Raw genomic sequence first — 19,969 nt, forward strand, 5'->3', positions numbered from 1 at the left:
AAAAAAAACTCAATAAATGTGACAGTTGCAGGAAATCAATCAGTCCATGGCACTTAGTGAGGAGCACCATACTAAATGCTTGGGAGAGTGCAATACAACCGAGTTGACGGACACTCTCCCTGCCCACAAGGACCTTACAGTCTAGAGGGGTGACAAATATTAATATAAATAAATTATGGATATGTACAAAAGTCTTGTGGGGCTAAGGGTATAGTGAATATCAAGTGCTTAAATAGAAATAGATTTCACTAAAACAACAGTCTGGGAAGTAATCAAATTAGCCTAAAGTAAACTACGCGAAATACTTCCTGGCCTTCAATTTTCTTATTTTTAAAATTGCTTTTTTTCCTGCAACAACATACCTAAAAATTGACCCACGTATGCTCACTTTCCCAATTGAACATATGCATGGACTGATGAAGCTGGCACTTCACTCGATAATACATAATGGTCTAAAAAAAAAACCCACTGAGCAAGACTTTCAAAATCTGACAGTCTTAAGAAAACTGTGGGAAGACATTCATCTTTTACTTTAAAAATAAAATTCATACCTCTAACATCCTCATTAGGATATCTCTCCCATTTCCATTTTCTTGCTCACTTTTTGAACGGATGCAGTCTACGAGATTCAGCAAAAGTTTGCAAGACATGGTCTGAATACTACTAGGTAATGATTCATCGTCAATATTCTTGGCAAAGAGCTGGACAGCAAGGGAGAGGTCGTTTAGTGGTAAATGCTGACGAACGTGGTGCACCAGATCTGCCAGGGTGCTGTAGGCAAGTGGCCTAAAATGACAGAAATGGTGGTTTTTATTTTCCCTTCTATTTTTTTAAAAGTGCATGCCTCACTTCATCTCTCTCATTTTTCCTTTCATGAAAATCATCTGATCTGTACTTAACACAATGGAGTAACTGGTGTCCGACCCAGAATTCATCTTAAGAATTTGCTATTACCCATTGTACCTTTTCAGAAGCATTTTTATAATGGTTTTATAAACAGTCATTTTTAAAATGACAACTTTCATTTGACCATAAAACTTAAGGAGCAATTGCATATATAATTGGTTGATGGAGATAATATTTTTAAGTTCATTCTGCCAGAGTTTTTGTTGTTCAAAAAGTGGAAAAGTATATGCAATTAGCATTTTATTTTCTTAATATATATTACAGCCATTAAGATGTTCAAGCTTTAAATTTCTAGGAAAATCAACACCCTTCCATAAAGTCATTAGCTAGAGAACAACATTTAACATCTATCCTATGGCAATTAAATATTTTTTAGCTATTCCTCACAATGAGCATTATATATTTTTACTATGCAAGATCTACCCTCCTCAATTCAACTCATACTTCAATTCTCTAGGCTGTCAGTTGGTACATTTGGTACAGTTCATTTAAACATATGCAATTCTGGCAACTAAGCACAATGGACGAATTAAGGACATAAATAGCTCCAGAATGCAAGCTGTAGGCTTAAGGATTCAGCGCATAAAATACCACAGACCACCACCACTCTTGGCATGCATTCAACTAGTCTCATACCTCAGTGTCTCTCGAGCTGTATATCCAGAGCCAATTAGTATGGATTCATCAAACAGTTTGTCCATGCACGGAATGAATTCTAGAATACAAAATTCATTGCGATTCACTGACAAAATCGACTTCACATAACATCATTCATTCATTCAATCGCATTTATTGAGCACTTATTGTGTGCAGAGCATTCTACTAAGTGCTTGGGGGAGTACACTATAACAATAACAACTAAAAGTGCTTACACTGAAGCCAAAATTCAGTTAGTAAGAACGCAACTCACATTTGAGAATGGGCAGATGCATTAAATATTTTACAGTTTAGTTCTACTGAAGTTCTTATTTTGCTAAAGCCATTTAATCTAAAACGGAGTTTTCTCCAATTAGAGAATGCCTTCAAATATCAACCTGCCCAAAATGACATGACTGGAATGTAACTTTAAGAAGATGTAAAGGAGATTATTTGCAAAGAGAGTCGATACCTGACATTAGGTGAATATTTTCCTAATTATAATGAAGAATTTCCACTGTGCAATAAACGGCTTTATGCTCTGTAGTAGGGACATGCCTGTCTATGACTAGATGCATCCCCACTGCTGTAGCTGCACTAATTGCCCTGTAGTTCACTCTAGACAGTTAGGTAGTTACTGCAACTTTCCTAACAATCAAGTGTATGGAATGAGCACTTACTGTGGCCAGAGCACTGTACTAAATACTTAGGAGAGTACAAAGAGTTTGGCCTAGTGGAAAGAGAACAGACCTGGGAGTCCATTCCTTATGGGAAAGGGACTGTGTTCAGCCTGATTAACTTGTATCTACCCCAATGTTTACAACAGTGATTGACACACAGTAAAGTTGCATATGTTGCTTTTAGTTTTTTAACAAAAAGGAAAATTTTTCAATCAAAAGGAAATAATTTTGGAGAAATTGAGAAAACCATCAAGACTAAAGCAACAATTCTTAGGGATTTTTCCATCACTGTAAAAAGCACCATCATTCCTCCTGTCTCACAAGTCTGTAACTTTGGCATTATCCTCAACTCATCTCTCTTATTCAACCCTCATATTCAATCTAAATGCCAGTACTACTACTTCTATCACACAGAGAAAAATAAATTTGGGAGAGAGCCAATTGTCAAGCTGGTGGAGAAGTACTGACTAACATTGACTGACTGAAACTTGGAACTTGAAGGAATTTAATAATTCTAAGGACAATTTCGAACTCAATATCAAATGCCAGGGTATTTGCCTAGCAATGACAATGATCAATATGATAAGCCATTTGACAGCACCACGGTGGCTCCATCACAGGAACAATCAACTGTATCACCCCTCAAGGACTGCAATTTGCAGTGCGGACAGAGAGTTCAATCGTTTGATTTAAGCACTTAGTACAGTGCTTTGCACACAGTAAGCACTCAGTAAATAGGATCAACAATAATAATTATTGCAGTGGAGAGTGTGCACAGTCAGAACCTACTTTTTTGCATTAGAAACTATGATCCCAAGTAGAATAGTCACTAATGCAGTCATGCTTATCATGATTCAAAAGTTAAACAAAAAACTCCAGAAAATTAGCTCCATCAACTATCTCCAAGTCCATGTAATAGGATATACCCATTATCAATCAACTGCATTTACTGAACACCTACTGAGCACCAAACACTATATGAAGCACTTGGGAGAGTACAATAATATTTTTATAGAAAGGCACACATGTTCTCTGACCTCGAGTGTACAATTTAATGGGAAAGATGAATAAAAGTTATTCACAAATTGTGAAAGCAAGCAAAAGAAGGACACACCAAGAAGAGAAATCACTAAGTTATTCACTGCAGCAATAAAAATGTAAAGAAGAATATACATATGCACATTTGGACTTTCCTTATTTGCCTAAATAATAGGCTAACTCCAAAGATCTAAAGAGAAGATACATTCGGTAGAAGTAAAACTGAGCATTATTTAAAATGAGAGCCCGTTGTCACCACATATCCAGGCACAGAGAAAAAGCTACATACGGCTCCTTAAATCGGTGGTAAGAATGTGCTTTGCAGCAATCAGAAGTTCCTTTCGGAGGTGTGCAGTTTCTGCTGGGCAGTTTGACAGTAATTGCAACATTCCTTTGACCATTTGCTGGGAATACTTGGCTACCAGATCCTAAAAGAAGCATTAAAGAATAACAGATATGTGATAAATCATGGGGGGGGGGGGCGGGGGGGGAATAGCCCATTAATGGTCAAACATTGACAAGAACACAGACCTTTGATTTTTGGAACTGTTAAAATCGGAGAAAAAAAAATTGTAAATATACTGAAATTAATGCGCCTACCCAAACTGTACAGTAGAAAGAGCATGAAAAAAGATGTCCTCTATGGGAAAGGCTCTGAGGATACAATAGCTCCGTGTCATGTATAAGGCAGGTAAGTACTTTACGTCCAGGATGTTTCTGGCAGCCCAGAGTACCATTCTGGGCTACTACTCTGCAGAAAAAGCCCATTGGCCTCAGAAATGGTGCCCAGGATCTAGTGAGTCCAGTGAGCCTGATCCCCATGTTAGGGTCAGGTACATTTAAGGACCCCAGTATTCAGCCACTTGAGTCCTCAGCTGAAGAAGGAATGGGAGGAATTCTCAAGGATTCTCACTTGCTAATAAAATAAAATCTAATTTTCTAGCAATACTATAATTCCAATTAAACATATTCCAAAAAAGCAATAATTCCCTAATTTATGCTAATGTTTAACCTATCTTGGATGGAAATATCTGCCTGAATAATTTGCTGTCTTTAACCTATCCTGGATGGAAATACCTGCCTGAATAATTTGCTGTCTTTAACAGGTGCATTTTCACATTCTCGAAACAAAATCTCATTAAACAGACACCAAAGAAAGCCGATTTATGATCAAGACTGTGAGCTCCAGAGACTGTCCATCCCAAAGTGAGCACTTAAATAACATAATTGTTTTATTATTATTATTATATGGGAATGGATGTTTGTGAACAATGACTATATGTCTGGAGTACTGGGGAGTCTGAAGACTGTCCCGCTTCAAGTACTTTAACAGATAAATTTTGTTCCTGTTGATATTTTCATGTTGAATGCTAACCTTTCTTCATTGTGTTTGTATGATGTTCTTATTTTTCTACAGGTCTATCCTCTCCCAGTTAAGTCTAAGTCTCCTGTGGGCTAGGTATCCCATCTGATGTGGTTTCTTTCAGTATTTTCCTTTCCTCCCTTTAGTGCTTTGCACAGGATAAGCACTTAAATGTGAACAGGAATAACAAATTGTTCCACCAAGTTATACTATTCATCTCTAACAGTCTTGTCAACAGGTTATTACTATATATCAAAGCCCAGGCAAGATTAAAATATGTTTCACTCACCTGGTAAATTCTTATAATGTAAGCCAAAAATGATAAGGTTTTAATCTGAGCAGCAATGAAGTCAGCATACAACTCTTTATTGTAAAGTTTATGTTGCCTGAAATTAAGAAGAGCAGGTTTTACTAGGTCTTATTCTGGCTTTTTTTGGTCTTGGGTTTTGTTTGCTGTTGTTAAATGAAGTTAAGTGTTAGGGCATTGCACACAAAAAAAACCTATTAAAACAACTAAATGCTTAATTTCCGCACAAAACAGATCCCAATAGAACTATACAACAGCAAAAACTTCCACACTACCTTCATTTATTTGAACGATTCTTTAAATCCAAGGGCACTCTCCAAATATCACACAGAAAAAGATGGCCAAACTGGCAGACCACAAGCCTGTTTCACTAAGAAAATGGCACCTGGGCCAGATTTAATTGACTGGCTACTGACAATAGTAATTGGGTTCTATTGCCCATTACCAACACATTTTTTTCTAAAAGGCAAAGTATTTTTCTATGCTTTTAAAACAAAAACACACCTCTCGCTATAAAACAACAGATTCGAAAGAGCAAAACACCAATCTGTTTTACCAAACGTCTATGACTTGGCAATTCAGAACTCCTGTGAGCCATCAAAACTGAAAACTGCCGTACAAGTTTTCTATCGTAGAGAAACAGCTGAATCTTACCTTGCTTGTGCAGATACCTGAATGATAATGGTATTCATTATCAAGGGCACGAATTCAGCAACTACGTTGTGAATGTTCAGCTTGTAGAGCTAAAGCGACAAGAAAAGGGGTCAAAAACCTCCATTTTTCACACTGTTGCTGCAAGCTACTCAGAAAAATATTAGACACGGCATAAAAAAACTTTATTAGCAGATATTCTGCATTAGTAATTTCAATAAGAATGTTACATTTTACTTTAACAACGAATTCTCTCAGCTACCGTCTCAATATAAAAAGGTACAAAACTAAAGATGCGATCCTAGGCATTCAAGACACCTACCTGATACATTAAAACCACAATGATGGGCAACTCAGCCAATACTTTCAAGGACAAAGACCCTCTGGGAATTATGGAATGCTGGAAGACAAAAAACGTGTAGGATTTTGGAAATTATTTTAAAGTTCAAAGGCAAAAATTCACAAATAAACATTGCTCACCTCTCAATTACTAAAATGAACTACATACTTTCATCATCTCAATTCTTAAAATGAATTACAGATCTTCCAAAATGCTATGGCAACCTGAACTGTGAAAAGTACAGAAGTATAGCCAGGCTAATATTTTCTACGTAACCTTTTCATATTTTACATGCAGCCTCTTGGATCACATGAAAGTACACGGGGAAACATTTGTAGGATATGGGGAAATATCTGTTCCTCAATATGGAACATCAAAGAATTCAAAAATGAATCCCTGTAATGTAACAGTTTCAGTAACATGAAGTTAAGTCTTTGACTATGTAGAGAAGTAGAGAAGTATTAAGGCCTAGTGGATAGAGCAGAAGGACCTGGGTTCTAATCCCACCTCTGCTACTTGTCTGCTATGTGACCTTGGGTGAGTCACTTCACCTCTGCCTCAGTTTCCTCATCTGTGAAATGGAGATTAAGATTGTGAGCCCTGTTTGGGACACGGTTTGTGTCTAACCTGATTTGCCTGTTTTGATCCCAGCGCTTAGTACAATACAGTAAGTATGGAGAAGTTTGAAGTGGCTGAGTTCAGCCTGGATTTCCACCAGCAGTACTCCATGTGGTATGTGAGCAGGAACAGAGGGAGCGTATTGTGGAATTTTTGATCCAGGGTTCAGAGTTGGGGTAGGAGCAATGGAGGGAGAAGAACATTAGGAAGCTGAGTTCAGTAGAGGGGGCAGAGTTGAGGATATGGACTTAGGCTTCAAGAGAGGGGTGACTGAAATCCAAATGAGGCATGATGGCCTGGGATGAGTGTTGCGGGGGTATGGGGCATCATGAGATTGGAGGTGGGAAGAGGGTAGTTTTCCATGGGGAAAGAGGACAGTTCTGCAGGAATTGGGGGAGGGGTGTGAGACAGAAGGCAGGCTAGGATGTTGTTCTCAGAGAACAGGATTTCAGAGTTGATGAGGATAGAAATGATACCGAGATCCAGCATGGGTCCAAGTACATGAGTGGGTGAGATGGTGCTGGAGATCAGCAGAGTTGAGGAACGACAGGAAGTGGGCAGCTGGAGGAATAAGATTGCCAACTGCCTAGAAATCTGCTACAATTGTAAATATGGTCAGCTGCCACACAGGTAATCAGTGGGTGAGATGGAGGTGGAGCAAGGATTTGAGTAGTTGAGTGAGAGGAAGTAGGGAGCCGAGAGATCATCAGGAACCCATGTGGTCACTGAAGTCCCCAAGGACCAGTGCATAGGGAGGAGGAGGAGGAGAGAAGGAAAGAGAGAAAGATGTCAAAATCACTCTGAAAAGCAGAGGTGGGACCCAGGATGCAACTAGTAATTGTACTGGGTAGTAGAAGCAGAATACATGGGTTGCAAAAGAAGAAAAGGTGAGGAACATAAGAGGTGGAATGATGTGATACAGGCATGGAGGGTAAGGGGATGGCCTAGTTCTCCCCCTCCCCCCAACAGTTAAGGGAATGTGAGCCCCCCCATCTCTTGGGAGAGAGCAGTATGGGGGCACTGGCATCTGGAGACAGATCCCAGCAACAATGAGAAGCAGTGACTGGGTTAGGAAGAACTCAAGACTGAAGAGGAGGAGGAGCAGTGACTGGGTTAGGAAGAAGTCAAGAATGAAGAGGACCATGTCCACAATGGGATAGGGGGTTCTCCAATCAATCAATCAATCAATCGTATTTATTGAGCGCTTACTATGTGCAGAGCACTGTACTACATCTCCAGGCTACATCTTGACTGAAAAATAAGGCTACGGATGGGAGAGAGTGAGGTGATAGGATAAGATGTCTGGGGAAAAGGTGATTTTTGAGGGGGGAAGTGTGGGGGGAAGGAAGCACAAGAATGACATGAATGAAGCTAGCAGAGGGTAGAGTAGGAGAGGTCATGGAAAAAATCCTGCAGCTTTTATTCTTTGGTCCTGAATGGCTGCGACTTCCAGCCCACTACCTCTCTTATCCCTAACCAATATGTTTTAGCTATAGCACTTAGCAGTGCAGGCGATAATATTTTCCTTCTAGGAACTGGCAGACACCAAAATTATGCGGCTCGGCTAACAACACATAGCTAGTCAGGTCTCCGGCTTTTTGTGGGCAAGAACAGTGTCTACCAACTCTACTATATTGTACCTCCCCAAGTGCTTTATACAGTACGCATAGCAAGGGCTCAATAAATACCACTGACTGTACATAATAATAATTAGGATATTTGTTGAGAGTTTATTATGTGTCAAGCACTCTACTAAGAGCTGGAATAGTTACCAAATAATCAGGTCAGACACAGAACTTATCTCTCACAGTGTTCACAGTCTAAAGGGGAGAGAGGCCAGGTATTTAATTCCCCCAATTAGAGATGAAGAAACTGAGGCACAGAAAAGTGAAGTGACTTGCCCAAGGCTACATAGTAGGCAAGTGGTAGAGTCAGGCTTAGAACCTAGGTCCTCTGTCTCCCAGGTCTGGGTTCTTTCAAATAGGCCATGCTGCTTCTCTAGTACACTGCTACTTCCTAGACTGAAGTAAACCTACATTATAGAAAACATCTTTCTTATCTCTGCTGGGTGGCTATGCTTTATATTGCTTCACAGCTCCAGGGTATCATAGACTATGTTTTTGATATAAAGCCAATACTTTAAAAGTTATGAATCGTTTTAAGAAAATAGTAATCTGAAGATTTTAAAAGAAGAAGAAGTTAGACCTCTTTCCCTGTAGCTACAAATAAAGAAAAGGTGGCAGAGGAAGGGAGACCTACCGTCCTTGTTTCACTATCATCCCGTTCAGGATTGACTTTCACTGCAAGTGTTGTTATCATTCCAACCATTTCTGGAGAAGGAACAGTATTCTCGGGTATTACTTGGGGATTCTCAAAATAACGATTCTATTTATCAAAAAAAAAAAGTCACATTTTTCCAAATGAAAGAACAAACTTAAATAAAGCATACCTGAAATTCTTCCAAACGAGCCATGCATATATGTGCAAAACAAATTAGCTACTTAAATGCAATGGGTGGGACCTCTATTTTGATGCAATGTGCTTATAAGTGCATCATTTCTTACAACCTGGGATCAAATTCATCATTTTCTGTCCTACCAGGGAAGTTTTTCCAACTGTATAATTTAGAACCTGATACACAAATGTGGACTTCATGTGAAAAGCACAAGAACTTAGAAAAATCTAACCATTATTGATGTAGCTAACTCTTCAGCTTCAGTTACAGAAAACAAAATTGTATCCTAGCTCTGTTCCCCTATCCTACTGATTTTTTTCTAGTCTGGAAAGTATTAAAAACTCATTTGATTATGGAAATTGACATAATAGTATATTTATATTTCACCATATCAAGAGATTTATATGCCAAGATAATCTCAATATTAGCAAAATGAAACTTTATACCAAAGGTCAAATTCTGCATCTCTAATAATAATCAGCAAAATAAGGACGGGGGTCTAGTGTTATCACGTAGTTCTCAATTTGATATGTGCATAAGTACTTTTATAGCAAATGATTAATTCAACTACTTTATCCTGTGGTAAGAAAGGTATCATCATTTTCAAGATGGAGAAATGAACTTCATATTTTAATCATGTCTGAATTAAAAAAGGAAAAGATTTAAGTAAATTGGCACAGACCACACAAGTCAATGAAATGAATATGTCTTCACACCAAAATTTCAAATTCAATTTTCCAATCCACTCTGCTCCATTTACACACTCTCTCTCTCTCTCTTGCCCCCCCCCCCCGGGCCCAAATCCCTTTTCTCCTTTCCTCCCTCACTTTGCCAGACATGTTCCATCCCCCTGCCAGCAGCAACAGGGAACAAGACGGGGCAGGGAGGAAAGAAATAACTTAAACTGCGCATGTCCAATGCATGCTGCTTTTCAGAATCCTGGCCTAGGCTAGGGCAGCAGGGCCAGTGGGGAAGATGGGGAAGCCAGAAATGGAGTTAACACAAGCTGTGAATTTCTCTTTGGTCTCAGCTGGAACATACATGTGGCTGTGAGTATGTGAAGGAGGTAGTTTCTCATTAAGACATTTCTGTTTTAAATGTGCCAGAGTAAGAAATCAGAAGTATGGTTTTTAAAAGGGTTTAACACATACCACTACTTTCGGAAGCTCCTTGTAAATTTGTTTCACAAAGTCCATAAAGTGATGAATCTGAAGAGGAAGCACATCTATGTTAAAAGGGTACAAAATATTTAAAGAGGGTAATTCTTGTAATCCCCTCTGAGGGCACCAAATGGAAGGCAGCACAACTCAGCCCAAGCACTCAAAGTCTGAGGCAAAAATGAATGGTACTATAACAAGATCCCTTAGGGCTACTGTTGGCATTCAATTTCTCTCCAATGAAAGTGATTTTCCTTCTCACTTCTCCAAGTTGAGTGGAAGTTGGAGGAAGGAGCAGAGACACAGGCCCTACGAAATGTCTCCCTACCTCAAACTGATAACTCTCAACCGGAGATATGCCTATTACAGTGACAATTCTCCTGCCACCTTTCCTTTCTTTATTATCAAGGCCAGTTGGAGTTTTCTCCAACTCCTCAGGATCTTCTCCTCTCCCATGCTCCACACTTCCTCTGTGAAAGACGAAGAATCAGGACAGCTCCTGGGTCAGAAACTAAGATTCCTTTTTCAACACTGGAGTTGACAGGGGTCAAAGGAAGTCACATAAATCTAGTAAAAATACATTGTATCCTATGGGGAACTCGTGGGATCAAGGAGTGAATAACACTACAAGAAAGTTACTGTCCTAGGCAGGCTCGTTAAATCAGGTCAAAATGTTGAAAATAAAAATGATAAAACATCCATCACATACAGCAAGCTTCTTAATTTTACCTTAAAGCAACCAGAAGGAACCACCTTCAAAAAATTTGTTGACTATTTTTATACAATGCTTAAATCTGAAAGTTCCAAAGCTATACAAAATGTTCCCATGGTCAAAAGTATAAAAACACTGCCTTCACAATCTCAAACTGAATGAGTCATTTCACAGAAAGAAAATAGCTATTAATGTTTGCAATGGTTATCATAAATAGCGACTTACTTCTTGAGTAATTGGTGGCCTAAATTGTTTGTGCAGTTCAATAATTATCCTCAGACAAATAAGTACATTTTCTTCATTTTCCGTCTAGGATCACAAAAAAATAGTTAAAAAACTGAGCAGCAATTTCCCATAAAACCAATCTATCAGACTGTTTCCTACCAAATATTTCTCCAACTAAACCTTGCTTGACATATTAGAAATGAAAATCAATTTCACAACCAGAATTCTCACAGGCCTAAAGGATTTTTGAGGACAGAAATGACTGCAGTGTCAGACCCACTGCATTCACACAAATCATGACTAAACTAAAATTGGTAGTGAGCATAAAACCGAAATGAGCCCTGACATTCGTCAGCAGAGATTGTCAGAGGAGGCTATATCACAGGCTGTAAAAGGAACAGCCTTTGTGGCAATTTGACAGTGTGGAAGAGATACCATAATGAGAACTCAAGACCAAGTAAACAGCAACAGTGGTGGCTCTGGGAGCAGCCTAGGCCTTAGAAGCACTCTGTTGTTTTCTTTTGTCCCCTGCTCTGCTCTCCACTCTGCAGCTCAAATTTTGACTATCGTGAGTATTTCGGTAGGTACACATGTGTGCTTGGTGGTGAAGAGAGAGGTGGGGGGGGGGTGATTGGGTGGGGGAGCGTGGAGGGAACGGTAGGGGTAAGAAGAGAGGGAAACACAATTTGAGTTAAACAGTGTTGGAAGTAAGCAGGAACCAGGCAGAACCTGACTCTGGTATACAGAAATTTTCCTATATTTCATCATTTCCCCTATCTATGATGTAATTTCATGTCTGTGTTCCCCTATAGACTGCAAGCTCATAGTGGGCAGAGATCACATCAATCAATGGTATTTGTGCAAAGCATTCTAGTAAGCATTTGAGAGAGAATAATAATAATAATAGCGGCATTTGTTAAGCACCTACTATGAAGCAGGCACTGTATTAAGCAGAGGTAGATAAAGCAAATTGGGTTGGACACAGTCCCTGTCCCACATAGGGCTAACAGTCTTAATCCCCATTTTACAGCTGAGGTAACTGAAGCTATCTGCTGTACTTGGCCGCCCTGCTCCTGCCCTCTACCCCAGTTCAACCGAGGTCCTGGCTGCTGCCTGCCCACCCGCCACCCCATTCTGCATAAAGCTTACTCTGTTACAGGGCCTATCATCATATTTGATTCCACTGTGAGTCCAGAATTATAGGGATACACTTTAGAAATTGATTACTTATTATGTACATTATGTGTATCTCCATAATTTAATGTCTGTCTCCCCCTCTAGACTTTAAGCTCCTTGGGGGCAAGGAAAGTGCCTACCAACTCTGTTGTACAGTACTCTGCCCACTGTAAGCACTCATACACTACCGATTGACTGAAAGCTCACTGGCCAGTGCCCATATGCCCCTTCAACCCCAGTAAAGCCTCCACCAGCTGGGAGGCTGGGGCTGCTGCTGTCCTAGTAAGAATTTTTATTTTAGCTTAGTTTTTACTTTCAACACTAGGTGAAAAGGGAGCCTGAAGGGAAAAGGAAGGTGAGGGAAATTGTCAGCTGAAAACTTGAAACCACAGAATAGTAAATAAAAGTAGATGGCAGCCCCTTCAACAGGAAACTCTCCAAGAAAGGAGCCTACATTCTAAAAAAAGATTTCACGTTTCTAGTCACAGATTTACAGAGTTTGGCAGGGAGGGTGCCTCCACACTTCTACATTGTCATACAGACAAAGGAGGGGATTAAAAAAAAAAAAGTGCCATCATCCCAAGACAGAACAGAGTGAGGTAAAAATCAAGATGGAAAGAACAATGCAAACTAACCTGCTCACCAGGTCTTCCAAAAGTAAATAATGACAATAGTGGCCATTCTCCCCCTCCCTTCTCTCACATCAGGATGCTAAATGACTCTTTTTGCTTAGGCTCCCCATTTCTATATTTCAAAACATCTTTTGCCCTTCTGTTTCTCTCTCCTAGTAAATAGTAGCAGTATGTTCTAAGTGTGTACTGCATGGAGAGCATTGTGACAAAAAAACATTCTCAACTGAGAATTAGAACCAGTCCTTAGCCCTCAAGGGGTTCAGGATCTACAAATAGTAAAGACCAGAAAACTCCATTCGTAAAAGAAATAGCAATTGAACTAAATTTTAAGAGGATACCTCTAGGAAGCGAAACATCACAGACAGAACGTTTTTTGTATGAGGACGAAGATGTTCATTAGTTGGTATTCTATGGATTATTTCGAGAACTAACTTCCGCAATTGCTGTTGGGGGAAGAAAAGAAGAAAATAATTAAAACGGTAAAATGTAAACGTTTTCAAGAATAAAGAAATCTAAGGCCTTACTCCATGCTAGAGACCTGTCACAAGTTTCTAAATAAAACCAAGCAACGGCAATACAACTATACCACCCTCTTGACCTTACAGGATGGTTTTAATTTAATAGGATTGTACTGTTTTACTTGTACAGTAAGTAGGTTCTCCCTAGAACTCTGTTAGGGAACTAGAAAAAGATCTTCTGACAGCCAAATCCTGGATGGATATGGCAGGACTTGGGAGTTGGAAGAAATGGTTATGGGTATGCCCACAGTCAGAATGGCTAAGTTCCACAACACAAGTTTTACTTAAAGCACATTTGTCAGGAACAGGACCCCTACTTTATAGAAGAACTGGGTATGTGTAATTGCAAGTCAGAATCTTTGTTACAAAAAAGTTAGCTCTCAAGTGTAGATGAAGAGCAAATTAAATAGACTGTATCTTCTCTTTCTTTTTTCCCTCTACCCCTGCTTTCCTTGCAGTCAATTTTACTGCCCCTTATCTTCACTAGTGGAATCAGTAGAAGGTGATAATGGAATGGGTGTTTAGGATGGGAGCGCTGACACCAGAAATGGAAACTGGTTTGAATCACTGTTGTATAAGCATGTTTGTGGTCCCTTTCTGTTAAAGTGTACCAAAAGTACAAAACTGTATCATGTATCAAAACTCATGTATCATAAAGTTATCTCATTTTAAGATTGACATTATAATTAATCAATATCTAAAACATCTGGTGCTACTATTAAGGTCACAGAAAATTTAAAGCTTAAATGTTAGTTGTCAATATAATCACCTATCTGCACATATTAATATACTTTGCTTCAGAGCAGAATACATTTTCTTTGAAATTTGAATCTAATCTAAAAATAAGTCAGATGCAAGAGGTCTCATTCTCCACCAGACTCTTATTCCTCTACAAAATAAACCTTAATCATTCAAAAGTGAAGCATCCCAGAAAGTACAAGTCCCACTACATCTTTCCCCCTTTGAAGTAAGAAAATAAATGTAATTTTAAATAGATTACCTGTGCTGGTTTCTCCTGCAGAAACTGAACTTCTCCATCTTGAAGAAATGTAAGAAATCGAGGGATGATATGTTCCAAGAAAGTAGAATACTGAGGCGATGATGTTACATTCTAATTGCACAAAAACAAAAACATGCTTTGAACTAAGTACTGTTATTTTCAACTTGTTTTCATAACCCACACACTATATGTACACCTATGAAACCATTTTCAAAGTGATAGAATATGCCTGTTTCTCTCCCCCCCCCACCACAGAATGACAGTGGATGTCTAAATCCAAGAGATCAAGATTCATTCAATTGTATTTATTGAGTGCTCATTGTGTGCAAGGCACTGTACTAAGCGCTTAATGAAGAGAAACTTTCCGCTCTCAGTTTAAGAACACAATTTTATCATTTTTATTTTTCTGACCATATTTCTTAATATCCAAGATTAACATATTACCACGTAAATACTGAAGGTAAATGAAGAACTATTTTTACACTAGTGGTAAATGAAAAAATGAATCATAGGGAGCTCAATGAGAGCTCACCTCCTCCAGGAGGCCTTCCCAGACTGAGCCCCTCTTTTTCCTCTCCTCCTCATCGCCCCCCTCCCTCCCTCTGCCCTACCCCACCTCCCCACATCACTTGTACATATTTGCACATATTTATTACACTATTTCATTTGTACATATTTATTACTCTATTTTATTAATGATGTGTATAAAGCTATAATTCTATTTATTCTGATGGTATTGACACCTGTCTGTTTTGTTGTCTGTCTCCCCCTTCTAGACTGTGAGCCCGTTGTTGGGTAGGGACCGTCTCTAAATGTTGCCGATTTGTACTTCCCAAGAGCGTAGTACAGTGCGCTGCACACAGTAAGTGCTCAATAAATATGACTGAATGAATGAATGATATTTATTGAGCACTTACTTTGTGCAGAGCACTGTACTAAGCACTTGGGAGAACACAACAGAGTTGGTAGCCACATTCCTTGCTCGCAATGATATATCAGCTCTTAAGGATCCAAACTAGACATCTCCAATCCTACTTCATGTTATTCTCTGCCATGCTCTTCCTCAAGCATCAACAATAGTTTTACCTTATCAAACAGGCAGCAGTGTGGCCTAATGGAAACAGCATGGGCCTGGAGGACAGGAAATCTGGGTTCTAATCCCAGCTCTGCCACTTGTCTGCTGTGTGAACTTGGGCAACTCACTTGACTTCTCTATACCTCAGCTACCATATCTGTAAAATAGGAATTACATTCTACTCCCTACTAGACTGAAAGCCCCACGTGGAACAGGGACTGTATCCAATCTGACTGCCTTGTATTTCTAGACTGAATGCTCATTGTAGGCAGGGAATGCGTCTGCTAACTCTGTGTACTCTACTCTCTTGAGGGCTAAGTACAGTGCTCTGCACAATGTAAGTGCTCAATAAGTACCACTGATGAGGATTTAAAAAAAAAATTGCACAGAGCGAACCAGGGCTCCCAAAGGAGTTGCAACAGCATCACAATCACTGGCCACAGCCAGAACCAGGTGTTTCCCACACTGCTCTGGAGGTGCTCAATCAGCTCTCCCACTTCAATTTAACGTTACTGATCTCCTGCTGCAACTCTACCTAAACACATGACTCTCCTAACACCAACCTACTCACTGTACGTCAATCTTACAGCCGTCCCCTTGCCCGCGTCCTCCTGGAAATCCCTCCCCCTTCATATCTGACTGGCCACTCTCCCCACTTTCAAAGTCACATTAAAGTAACATCTCCTTTCAGAGGCCTTCCCTGACTAAACCCTCATTTCCTCTGTTCACTCTCCCTCCTTTTTTCCCTCCCTACTGGTTGCCTAATGACTTCAGTCTGTACTCCTTAAGCACTTGATATGCACTCCATCCAAGGTACTTACATACCGATCTTTATGGTCTGCCATTCCCCTAGATGTAATGTATTTTAATGTTCGTCTCCCCTTCTACACTGTATGCAGAGATTGTGTCTACCAATTACTGTACTCTCCCAAATGCCCAGTACAATGTTTTGCACACAGTAAGTGCTCAAATACCATTGACTGATTGAGTCCCATGACACTTAGCCAGCCTGAGACAAATCCACCTGTTTGTGCCCCTTTTAGCATTTTGATTTATGTGAAATCTGGCTTCCCTGTATCAGTAACAGCCTACAATCTCCCTAACTTGAGGTAGTGCATTAACAGCACATTGGCAACATTCATTCATTCATATTTGAGCACTCACTTTGCACAAAGCACTGTGCTGAGCACTTGGGAGAGGACACTATAACAATAAACAGACACGTTCCCTGCCCACAACCGGGACCACCCACAAACACTCTCTGACCGAGCTCTCACTCTGTCCCAACAACCAGGGCAACTCCCAGATATACCGGATCCTGCGTGCCTCTGATGCGGGCTCTGTGGGTTGTTCTTGCCAGCCAAGGAGAAGTAGTGGTGGGTAGGAGAGTCAGGGCATGGGCTGGGGTTATTAGCCTCAGATTCCAGCATGGCCGCACCAAGCCAGAAATCCCCTCGCACATCGAGATTTAGTAGTTCAAATTCAGAAAGGAACTTCAGTCCATAAGTTGTGGTTAGTCAGTCGGGGAGACTAAATGTATCATGCTCTGATCCACGGGTAGGAAGATACCTACTCTAGTTTCTAAAAATTATCACTGGTATAAATCAGCAGAGTATCCTCTGAATAATCCAAGTAATCTACGTTCTTTAGAGGAATTTCTCATCTTGGCAAAGCTATTAAAGCACCTTTCCTAGCCCTTAAAAGAGGCTATTTTGGTAAGCTCCAGGCCCTCAATACTAATTTCCAGCTTTCACAAACAATATGCTTGTTCTCGCCTATTATTCACAAGGATGAAGAAAGGCAACTGGGTCCAAGACCATTTTCCTGCCCCTTCCTAAATCAGTTTCCCTTGCCCTCGGGGGACCTCACCTGCCCACCACCATCCTCACACATGCACTGCCACTTGGCTTTCTTTCGCCTCTGCCCTCATTGCCCCAAACCAGGAAGTTGCCATGTTCCCCTGGATCAGTTCCCACTTTCCTCCGCAGCCCAGGCTGCTTCTCTACCATCTCGGTGCTCTGGAGAGTTGCCACAGTGGTCAGGGGCCTGGGCTGACAGCAGGGCCATCACCACCACAGGAAATAAAACAGAGTCCCCGAGTGAGTTGTGGGAACAAAAAAATTGAGTAATCTGAGCATGTGGACACAGCTAAGTCTTTTATGTACGCAGTTAAAGAGAGCGGGCCAACATCCCAGATCCCAAATTTGCAGCTCAAACATCAGCTCTAGCTATTTCTGATGGTATTTGATTAAGTGCTTACTATGTGTCAAGCACTACTCTAAGCGCAGGGGTAGATAAAAGATAATCAGGTTGGACACAGTCCCTGTCCCACAGGGGACTCACAGTCTTAGTAGCCATTTGACCATCAATTCCAATCCAGCTTGGTGGTTCTATACTTTTGCCCTCAGTCACGAAGGCATGGAACATGGGAAGCGGGCCTGGGCGTCAGAGGACCTGGACTAACCACAGCTCTGCCACTTGCCTGCAGTGTGATCTTTGGCAAGTTGGTTAATTTCTCTGTGCCTCAGAAACGTCATCTGTAAAATGGGGATTAAATCCTCCTCCCTACAATTTAGACTGTGAGCCCCATGTGGGACAGGGACTGTGTCTTACCTGATTATCTTGTATCTAGACTGGCACTTAATACAGTGCCTGACACACAGTAAGCTGTTAACAAGTACCATTAAGAAAAGTCTGATTGGGAGTGGATATCTTCAATTTTATGAGGACAGTTCATAGTTTCCAGGACATTGCCTCTATTAACACACCATATTGTATTGTTCCATCACAAACCAAAATGTTAATGGCAGTAACTTCCTAGCCATTCCTCTGGAGTTGAGCTGGTGGTTTTCTAGACAGTTCTACTACTGGCTGCTGAGAATTTTTTTCATTATAAAGAAGATTTCTATGTTACGGTTTCGCAAAGGAAAGACACTTCCTTACTAGAGGAAAAGTCACACCTTCTAATTATTCGAACAGTAAATCTGACTCCAACAAGGGAAAGCAATTCTCCAAAGATCTCCTGGTCTTCAAATGAATTCTAATAATGTACGACCCAAGTATTTGCCCCAGGTGTTATTTTCCAAATTCAAGATCAGCGTGTTTGTGTGACAGCAGGTAGGAACAGAGTCACAAAGTAACTGCCATCTGAGCAAAGCTCTGAACTTTAAGTGTGCATCCTGTTTGTTGTCATCCGAAATAATGCTCTATATGCAGTTATAATAAAATCCTGGAAACAAAGACCCTAAGTAACGTTTTTGTAAATGTTAGTTTAGAAGCAAATTAAACAGCAAACTAAAAACTCAGAGGCCACCATCACATATGAGCACCATATTAAGACTGGCTTCAAAGGCTGAAAGTCTAAAACATACCTCAAAATTTTCACTAACTTCTTGCATCATTTTCAATTTGGTTTCATCCGCTATAAGAGAAAGCAATTATTGAAATATGGCTTTAAGAACTTAATGACTGCATTTAAATTTTAAAAAGAGATATAGAAGCCATCAGATCTTATCAGTTTGAATATCATGGCCCTAGATCAAAGGTACCCAGGTCCCTAGTTCCATTCAAACACATGCATGTCTTCAGTGAGTGCACGCACACACAAACACACACACTCACACAAAAACACACAACCTTTAATACCTTTGTAGGGCTCCAACAGATAATGCTCATCATGTTGCTTCTCCACAATCAAGACCAAATGAAGTGCACGTATCACCATGCCATCTCCGAAGTAACAGAAAACTCAACTTACGTGTATTTACATCCGTCAGAGCAGCCACAAACTGAAGGTACTTTTTCATCAGCGTGGTTTGGTCAACCACCGTGGCCCCTTGGGTTGCCACAAACGCCATTTTTCTTTTGAGTTAGTTTCTTTTTCTTAAGAGAACAGAGTCGGGGCCATGCGAATACTTAACCTAAGGAAAAGGTAAGACAGTTACTAAGGGCCGGGTCTGAGCAATTGTGAGCCCAAGAAACGTATTCCCTCACCAACTCCCCTACTCATACTAATGCCACCAAGGAGGAAGGGGTGTTGTCTGGAGCAGTGACTTTTCCTCCTCCTCACCTGAGCCCCCTCTTCCTCAGGTATCACCCAGAAGGGGACTTATTCGCCTAGCCCCTTTTTCAGTGAGCCCTAGGCAAAGGCCTCACTTGCCATGGCCAACCTGTCCTCAGGTTCCAAGAATAGCTGCCAACAGTGATGCTGTGCCCACGAGTGTCTCGAGAGAATCCGTGGCACACTGCATCCATGAAAATACAGTAGCACCGCTGTTCAGGTGAGCACAATTCAGGCTGCAATGGTTAAAGGGGCCAAGGATTGCCCTGCTCCCAGCGGGACACAGCACTACGGTTGGTTTTGAGTAATAATAATTAATAGTTACGGTATTTGTTAAGCGCTTGCTATGTGCCAGGCACTGTACAAGTGCTGGGGTGGATACAGGCAAATTGGGTTGGACGCAACCCTGTCCCTCATGGG

General features: G+C 40.5%; 1 protein-coding gene across 1 annotated transcript in view; it reads right to left on the reverse strand.

Moving 5' to 3' along the window:
* LOC119942767 (transformation/transcription domain associated protein) overlaps positions 1-19,969 on the reverse strand; it is a 160,482-nt gene that overhangs the window by 129,675 nt on the left and 10,838 nt on the right. The window contains exons 2-14 of the mRNA XM_038763700.1: positions 19,247-19,409; positions 18,861-18,910; positions 14,415-14,525; positions 13,235-13,339; positions 11,089-11,172; positions 10,146-10,202; positions 8,799-8,924; positions 5,904-5,981; positions 5,585-5,673; positions 4,913-5,009; positions 3,550-3,688; positions 1,543-1,621; positions 552-786 (exon numbers count right to left, since the gene is read on the reverse strand). Of these exons, the coding sequence (XP_038619628.1) occupies positions 552-786; positions 1,543-1,621; positions 3,550-3,688; positions 4,913-5,009; positions 5,585-5,673; positions 5,904-5,981; positions 8,799-8,924; positions 10,146-10,202; positions 11,089-11,172; positions 13,235-13,339; positions 14,415-14,525; positions 18,861-18,910; positions 19,247-19,346 (1,350 nt within the window). The 5' untranslated portion in view covers positions 19,347-19,409. The remainder of the gene's footprint in view (positions 1-551; positions 787-1,542; positions 1,622-3,549; positions 3,689-4,912; positions 5,010-5,584; positions 5,674-5,903; positions 5,982-8,798; positions 8,925-10,145; positions 10,203-11,088; positions 11,173-13,234; positions 13,340-14,414; positions 14,526-18,860; positions 18,911-19,246; positions 19,410-19,969) is intronic.

Source organism: Tachyglossus aculeatus, chromosome 21 (assembly GCF_015852505.1).
Source record: "Tachyglossus aculeatus isolate mTacAcu1 chromosome 21, mTacAcu1.pri, whole genome shotgun sequence".
NCBI classification, from domain to species: Eukaryota; Metazoa; Chordata; class Mammalia; order Monotremata; family Tachyglossidae; genus Tachyglossus; species Tachyglossus aculeatus.